Source organism: Nestor notabilis, unplaced genomic scaffold (assembly GCF_000696875.1).
Source record: "Nestor notabilis isolate BGI_N333 unplaced genomic scaffold, ASM69687v1 scaffold16909, whole genome shotgun sequence".
NCBI lineage: Eukaryota > Metazoa > Chordata > Aves > Psittaciformes > Psittacidae > Nestor > Nestor notabilis.
Genome location: NW_009943391.1, coordinates 50,354 through 59,224, shown reverse-complemented (window position 1 = coordinate 59,224; position 8,871 = coordinate 50,354). Strand labels below are relative to the sequence as shown.

At 39.3% G+C, this 8,871-nt stretch overlaps 1 protein-coding gene across 1 annotated transcript in view; it reads left to right on the top strand.

Annotated features, from left to right (window-relative positions):
* CELF2 (CUGBP, Elav-like family member 2) overlaps nt 1-8,871 on the top strand; it is a gene marked incomplete at its 5' end in the record, with an annotated part of 70,938 nt that overhangs the window by 14,035 nt on the left and 48,032 nt on the right. The window contains one exon of the mRNA XM_010021910.1: nt 4,993-5,072. Within this exon, the coding sequence (XP_010020212.1) occupies nt 4,993-5,072 (80 nt within the window). The remainder of the gene's footprint in view (nt 1-4,992; nt 5,073-8,871) is intronic.

Here is an 8,871-nt window from a genome sequence, read left to right as displayed (position 1 = left end):
GAAAGTCTACTTTGCAACCTCAGCTAGAAATATTTTAACACAACTGAAGCTTATTTTTATCACGCTTCAATTTCCATAGCTTTTTATTCGAGCCTTATCTTTTCTCTAAATAGAGGCTTTCATCTCAGAGGATCCCAAATACTTCTTGCAGGAGTATTTTGGCAGCTTTTCACTATTGTTTCTTCACAGAAATGGAAGAAAAACCTTGTTTATGGTGAACCATTTACACCACCAGCTGCGCAGCCACCATACATAGTACTGCAGTTGCTCATGTGGCTTTGAAAATCTCTTGAACCTCCTTTTGTGTCAAAGGGGTCACTGTGCATTTATTTTCTTTATAATTGATTACATCTGCCTTTCATATCTAGAACTTTAAAGCATTGGTTTTAAACTTCCATTTTTAACTCTAGGCCTGATTCAAACATGTCCAGGGGTTTTGCATCTCCCTTTGGCTTCACTGAGGGTTTGGGCTTTAAAACCTCTGGTAGCCCATGGTAGTTTTATGTGGTTTCTTGTGTAGGTATGAAATCAGCCCCCTTACCTTGAGGCTTCCATACTTGAAAATGTTCTGCTTCACTTGCAGCTCGCAAGTGTTGATGTTGTGTTATGATGTTGTGTTGATGCATGAACTGCTGACTGAACATTTCAAAACAGTCTATGGAAGCCTGAGATGAGAAGAATTGAGTGGAGGGGGAGCTGAAATGGGGCAATGCTGAGTTTGTTTAAGCATTTCAAGTAATTCAGTTGCTCGAGCAGCAAGCCTGAGGTTTGGGATGACACAGGTTGAGGAGGAAGCTTGACAAATCCATAGTTTCTTCAAAATTCCCTTTCAGTTTGGGGTGGGATGGGAGTAAGGACCAACCCTGTGAGTTTAGATGTTCTCCCAGCTGAGATGGTGAATGTGACAATGTGCTCAAAGGATCTTCTGTGGCAGGGCTGGGTCCCAGCATCCAATTGTACCTGCAGGAGGAGGTCACTTCAAGCAGCCTTTCCGCAGTCAATCATTTATCTGGTGCAGGGGTTGAGAAGGCAGCCTTGGAGAAACAACTCAAACTCTTAAACCTCCTTTCTCCCTCCCTTTTTGTCTCTGTTAGTGATCCCTGACATTTTGAAACCAGAGGCAATAAATAATTGCAAGATGACTCGCAGGTTGGCTGTATTTACAGGAGGATTTTTATTCTTCTTTTCTGGTTAGGTAGCTGGTGGTACAAAACAAAGCAATTTCAAGGCATTACCTATAGAAATATCCCTCTCTCCACATTTTCTCTCTCAAATCGCTCCATAGCTCCAGTAAGAAGGGAGTAATTGAAATATCAGGACTCAGTATGGTAGCACAGAAATAGTTTGCTTGTAGCCGTTGGTCTGGAAGACATCAGCCCACGGCACTGCAGTCAGTGCACTGTTTCGTAGGATGAGGTAAGAGACCACAAAAATCTTTCTTGTTTCCTTGCACCACGAGGCATGAAATGTGATTAGTCTTGTCCTCGTATAATTGTGATTTACGGTCTTAAGCTGGCAGTATGTTCCCAAAAGACCACCTGTATTCCTGAGATACAGTGAGTGACAGTGTACTGAAAAGGGGTTTCCCAAACCTTCAGAAACTGGCTCAACAAGAGCAGAGGATGGTTCAGGCAGAGCTCATCTGGCTTAAACAACTGAAATCCAGTGTCCTTAGACACCAAATTCTGATTAAATTCAAGGTGCCTAACAACACTGACCTCCTAAAGTGCCTGTGTACCCTATATAGGAAAATAAGGGTACTGCCATTGACTGAGGCAGAGAATACAGGCATCTCAGCAGTACAGCTTTTCTGATTACCTAAATTACAGACGGAAGTTCAGTGATGGAGTTAAGTGGGCTGAATCCTATGATACAGGCTTAGCTCCCCTCTGGTGTGGCAGTCTGGTCTTGAAGGAAAGGGTCCCATGGTTCACACATGATAAAATATATAGTATCCCCTGGTTCATGCATAATAAAACGTATGTACACACATAATAAATATACAGATTTTGTGTGTGAGTGTCCAGGTTTGGTAGCTGGAAAAATAACCCTTGAGTGCAAATACCTGTAACAGTGTGGAAAGATGGTTAAATTAGCTAGAATTTAATTGGGGTGCTTAGTGGTAACAACTGAAGGCCTAGGTTTTCAAATCATTCAGAAATAAGGTTGTCTATTGATTTTTCGCCATGGTTATTGAGTCATTATGAGGTATTTACTGTGCAAGTGGCCACTGTCCATTGGTGGGAAATGGCCTGCTGACTGGACATAACAAGGGGACCTGACCTTGTAGCCTCTGGCTGGCAAAGCATAATTAAAGTGCAGTCCCCTCTCCTCTGTGGAATGCTGTTTCCAAAGCTCATATTCAAGCTGCATAACCTCATTCATCAGGCATTCCCCTTGCCTGGAGAACAACTTTCTTTCAAATGGGTAGCTCACTAAATGGTACTTTACAGAGATCTTCTACGAAGGTCTTTGCCTCCACGACAAAGACAACGGAATCCGTGCAAATGGCTTTGGGCTGGGGAATGAGAAGGGAGGTTTTGTGGTAGTTTTGGGCACTTGAAAGGCCCCAACAACTGAGCTTTGTGGTTAAAAAGAGAAAAAGCTTAAGGGAGGGGGGAGAGAGAGTCTGCTTTATCCTGAGAGGAGTGCAGCTTTATTTCTCTGCTGATCCACATTTCTTATGAGACCTGCTAATTGCAACATCTCTCAGTAAGTTACTTACAGTAGTACTGCTGGGTAGAAATTGTGATAAATGCATAAACTGTGTCTTATTGATTTTTGTTGACATTTTACATGCTTCTTATGCATTCGAAACCTCCATTCAGTAATTGTCACTATGGTACACACTCCTGGATAATGAGAGCGAAAGAAGTGAATGAAGCCGTTTCTTGACCATTAGAAACAATATTATTCAAGGCTCTGTATGGGGTTTCTTGCCTGCCCTCCAGTATATCTCTATTTGTGCTCATCCCCCATTGAATTTGCAAGACGAGCAATGAAAACCCTTGCTGTTATTTCCTCTGTTAATGTTAATAACAGAAATGTTATAAAGAGAGATTACTTTGAGACTGATGGTAAATTTGGGCCTCTTTAATTTTAGTGCACAGCAGCAGTATGGAATCTAGCAGAGGTACTGTAGTTTATTTACCCTTATACTGCACATTTTGTCAAGATCGCTGTACAGAAAGCTGTTTTCTTACATCATTTGCTTTGACAGAACTTTGTTGCTGAATAAGAATAGTATAGCAACATGTCATGTGGCTAAACACTAGTAAGTCTTCATCATTACCTAAGAAATACATAGAGTTACAACAATGCCGTGGAGTTTGTGTAGAAGAATTCTGACTTCTGATTTTATGATGCTCACCTGTCAGAGGTACATAAGCAGCTTAGGTTCTCTTGTATCAAGGGCCTCTACATTAAAGAGAAAAAAAATACAATACTGCATGATGCAAAAATGCATTGACTTTATTTTCATGACTAGATGTAGTGCTTTTGGGTAATGATCAGGCATTGCTTTCTCTTACTGTTGTTTGATTAAGATGTGAATACAGTCTTGACTTGATAATCTCACCAGATACACATGGAGCAAAAAAGAAAAGGTATTTTATGCCTCAAATTGATTTGCATAAACCAAACAATCTGTTGCTTGTTGGATTGCAAAATGGTTTATTTTGCCCATTGGCCACAGGGGCAACAATATTGTATTTTTGATGCCAGAATGTAGCTTTCATGCATTAGCTCTAAAATGACAATATGCTTTAGCCTCTCAGTGCTTAGATTTGCTTCATTTGGAAATCTTTTAAGTAGTAATAATAATAATGTTTTGAGGAAATTGAGTGGAACACTAAATTATTCTCTGAAACCTAAGTTCAAACTGTGCAAGGCTAAGGGAGCTGAAAATCAATGCACTTTTAAAGTCATTAGAGATCACAAGTGAAATAAGTCTGTGTTGCTTTAGCTAAGCTTTTAGTGTGCCATGGTATTATTACAAAATCAGCCTGAATCTGCATTAATTTCACAGTCTTTTTCTGTAAGATGCCCAAGGGTGCATGAAGAATAAAATGTAAATCTCAAAAGGCAATGTTTTTATTAGTCAAAAGGGCAGTGAGTCATGCACTGAAAAAGCTGACCTGTACCATGCCCAGTGCAGGTATGACTGACAATAGTAAAAGGCTGGAAAAATAGCCTACACTTTAGCCTCCTGGCTTTTCATTATGATTTAAAAGGCTGAGGAGGGGAAAAAAAGTGAGTTTTCAGTTATTTGTGCACGTAGCTTCAGAATTGTTCAAGCTTTCGTAGATCAAAGAATTAAACTTGTACCTAGGACTGGGAGAAACAAAAATCATAAAGCTTTTTAATTTTAATCTGTTATTTTCTTAAGTGTTGAGATTCCACCGACATGACTGAATTTTTTCTGAGTCTTTTCACACTTAGTCGCAGGCTGCACGGTGGAATTTTTCTCATCCTTATTTGTATGGTTGTTCTTGGTGCATCACGGAAATATGTGACGTTATGGACTCCTTTATTAAATAAATTCCCAGTTCAGCTGTCAGTGATGCCAGTCATTTATTCGCTATCCACAATTTACCTGCACAAAAGCAGTAACAAGCAATTGTTATTGCGTGGTCTGAATAGACTAAACTATGCAATCCAGAGGCTACATAAAAGCCTGCCTTATTTCAAACCCTGTGGCTAAAGAATAAACACAAGAAAAATAAAATGGAAAAAAAAAAAAGAGGAAAAAAATAAGGGAAAAAACCTTTCCTCTCACCCATCCCCACCTAATTTTTTTTCTTTCATCTATGGTCAGATTAGCAAGTCAGCACTGTCGATAAATAAACTAGAGAAGTTGTTTATTTTTATGTACTACTGAGAACAGTGTCGTCTTGTGGCCGTTCTCGTAGACTGTGTTGGTTTAACAAGCGTCCAACCCTTTTGTCTTGTTGTTTTTTGTCTTTCCTGCTCCCTGTCCCCTTGTTCCCACAGGCTGTGCGTTTGTCACATTTTCTACAAGGGCAATGGCACAGAATGCAATCAAAGCCATGCACCAGTCTCAGACCATGGAGGTACAGTACTGTATCATTTGCCCTTTCTTTGTTTTCTTTGTGCAAATGATTGCGAATGGTAAAGCCATGCTCTCCTGGATCAGATCAGACACATGACAATCACAGATGTAAACTTTTTACCAACTCACTCTACCTGTCTTTGGGAAGCTTATTTTTTCTTAATGACCTGAAAGCGCACAATAACGTCGCTGTGTGGTATCGAAACACAGCTCTTGATTCTGTTTTCAGTGGCATTCAGCAGAGAATAAAAATGCTGTGAATACCGCTCCTCAGTCATACTCAGAGGATATCCGATGAGTAAATTACCTTTAATTTTAACACACACACACACACACACATAAAGAAAAATCTAAAGTTCCTTTTGAATAGATTTTTAAGTGTTGTGGTTTGCACTGCTCTGGCAAAAAGCTCGAGAGGTTTAACCTGGCCACGCTGAGTTACTAGTGCATGCGTTTTTCTGCAAATAGAATCTCTTTTTAAGTTAATATAATTTCTCCTCCTTCATGTAGCCAATAAAAATGCTGATGATGACAGAGCATATCAAAGTGTGGCACTTCCTGCAGAGCACCGTTGTGGCTGGCCCCTCACAAGCAACGCTCTTTATTTCCTTCCAAACTGCCTCTACGGCCTCGTATTTTATCATGACGAGCAACACGAAACTTTAAACCTGTTCACTTAATGTGACTATAGCCGCAGGAGTTGGAGTGGTTATTGAATGCCACGGCTTGTCTGGCAATCTCAAAACTTTTTTCAGTCTGTGATTTTTGTCATGGTCTTTCAGAATTTTGCACAAAAACCCGCACAAGTATGAAGTCTTTACTTACTCTGGATCTTGTAGCTTATCATTGGAGAGTGCATGTTATACTGTATTATGTATACTGTATCTTCGTGTAGTGATGATTTTTCTCAGAGGTGGCATTGATGTTATGTGCACTTGTTTCTTTTTTTTTTATTTCTTTTTATTTTTATTTCTTTTCTTTTCCACCAGGACCTTTCAATTTTATTTGATTTCTTATTTTTCTCAGTGATTTTTCTTTGCAATGCTCTAGTCTCCCAAAGCATGCTGGGTGCTAAACAATCATTATTGCGTCATGTCGTTGAGCTGCTTTGTGTAATGAGCCAAGGGGGGACACCAGGGGTGGGAGGGTGGACAGAGGAGAAGGAGGAGAAGCTAAAAATCAAGCCAGTGCATGAAAATGTCACCAACTGTTTCCTGTATACTACAAGTAATGATATCAGCATTGCAAAGCTATTGTCTTTCCAAACATCACGTTTGAATTTGGTTGAGCTTCTTTTATAATTGATGTGTTTTCTTTTCAGTGCAATGCATTTTTAGACCCTGAGTATACAGTTTTAGATGAGAATCTGCCAATGAGATGAGAATAATTGAACTGATCTTTACTAGAAAGCTGCTGTTACACAGTCTTATGCAGTCTGACAGTATATTGCAAAAAAACTGCCACTTTGAGTCTTTGAAATAATACTCGTAGTAATTCGTCTGCCATGCACTGCTCCATTAATTCAGACCTATGTGTTTTGCTGGGTTTGATTCCAAGTAAAAAGGAAATGTTTATTGGTAATACTGTGTTTTACCTATATTTTCCATGTGTTTTAATGTATTTTTCTGCCTAGCAAAATGAATTTTGCACAGCTCTACTTCAGAAGATGGTAAAATTAAAGAGGTATTACCTCCCAGAGACATTTCTTTCATTCTTCTGTTGTATGCAGCACTCCAAAAGAGGCTGCGTTTTGATGTGATGCTCCTGTTGACATTAGTTCTATAGAATAGCTACTCTTGGATCAAAATGCTTCTCAACACCTTTAGAGATGTCAGCAGTGAGATCCCCAAATTGGCCAGATGATTCCAAATAGTTTGCACTGTGAACATTTTGGTCTTTGTGTTAGTTGAGCATAGGCTGAGAGTCCCCTCTTGGAGACAACCAGTTCACCCTCCAGCTCCATGGGTGAGGGACTCAGCGGAGTCTGTACCTACTGTCTTGGCAATACAATGGAAAATAGGAAGGCAAGACCAGCCGTTGGAAACAAAATGGCAATAAATGGCATGGAGATACCAAGCCATTGAATGAGGAAGGGAGATGCACCTTGTGTACGGGCTGGGAGCTTCCTCTCGAGATAGAAAATGGAAGAACATAAAACAGAAGTCACCCTTTAAGGGGTAAAAAAAAAGAAACTGCACACTTTTGCCAATACTCTCCTAATAAAAAGATAACTTGGGTTCGCTGGTGTTAAATCTCAGCTCTCAACCTGACCCAGTGGTCCTTAGACACTTTTGTTTCATGGTGTTTTTGCAAACAAAAGTGGGCTGGGCACAACATGTAGTACACAATAACATTTCAACCCAATTACTGCAGAGGTTTTGCTCTGATTTCATTATTTTGAGTTCTTTGGCACACATCATTGACCAAGATGAATTTTCAAAGAACGAACAATGGGGATGTTAAATACAGATGAACATGTCTCACAGAATAATGAATTCTCTTATTACTCTTTCCACCTGACTTTCTGACCTGGTTAAATCAACTGATTTTAAAAACATAATTGCTGCTCTACAGTTTTTGCTCTTCTGTCTCATTTCTATGGAGGTTTTTTTGTTTGTCTGAGGCATTCGAATGCAGCACCAGCAGAAGACACTAATTTGTTATCACGGAGTAAATTTGATGCAACAATAACAACCCTTTTCTCATAGAGAGCCACTTGCTACATATAATTTCAGTCTTCAGAATGTTTGCTTTCTTGAAAATGATGAAGTGATGAAATATAGAACAGGCAGCGAAAAAATGAATTATAGATTCATAAATTGCAGAGATATTGTTTTTATACAATTTACTGACATTTAAGCATTCATAAATAAGATGTCAGCTGTAGTATTGAGTGCTGAGCTGCTGAATCAAGAACTAAAATAGCCATATAATCTTTCTTCCTTTGAAATTAATTTCTATTTCTTTGGAATTAGACTTGATTCTCCTGTACATCCAGGTAGAAGGCAGGAAGTTCTGGCTGGTTTTAGCTCAGTGCTACCAAACCTCATGTTAAATGGAAACAGCTTGAATTTTTTTGTTAGAAAAACCAGAAAAACTTTCCTCACACCTTTCACCACCCCCCTCCCTTTCTTTCTTTTTTTAAGGGATCTTGTTTTTAATATTAGTATAAAAATCACTAGAGAGAGGTAATTGTGTAACAAGCCAACTCCTTCATAATCTTTATTTGATTGCTGGAGTGGCACGTATCTCCTTTCTTCCTCACTGAAACATGGAAAGACATTTTTACAATGAATCACATGGGAAAGGAGTTGGAGGTGGAATAATGAATCACAAGTGATGATTTTTCTAAATTAATTCTAAAGGAACAGTATTGATGGGAGATCTTCATACGAGAGATATTATTATTGAGGTTTATTTCATCATTTCATCTGTTGATTGTGAATATTCTTACCATTTGTCCTGGTGTGAAGTTCTTCAGAGAAAAGGTGCACAGGTGATTTTTCTAAGAAATAGAGGGCAGGACCTGTTCTGAAGATGTTCCCGGTGTTGTGAGAGCAGCCATGGGAAGAGATTAAGTATAACCCTGCTTCACATCCCACACTGTACACTTCGGCTAAACCACTGCTGTGTTTTTTGGGCTTGAGTCACCTTTCACTCCTGCCATTGTGTTCAGATTGAAGATAGACAAGAAATTAGTATAACAAAGCACTGCGGGTGGAGGGAAGTTATTCATTGAATCCTATGAAGTTGGAAAAGAGTATGAAATGGATTGACAGTTTCTGTGACTCACAAAATGC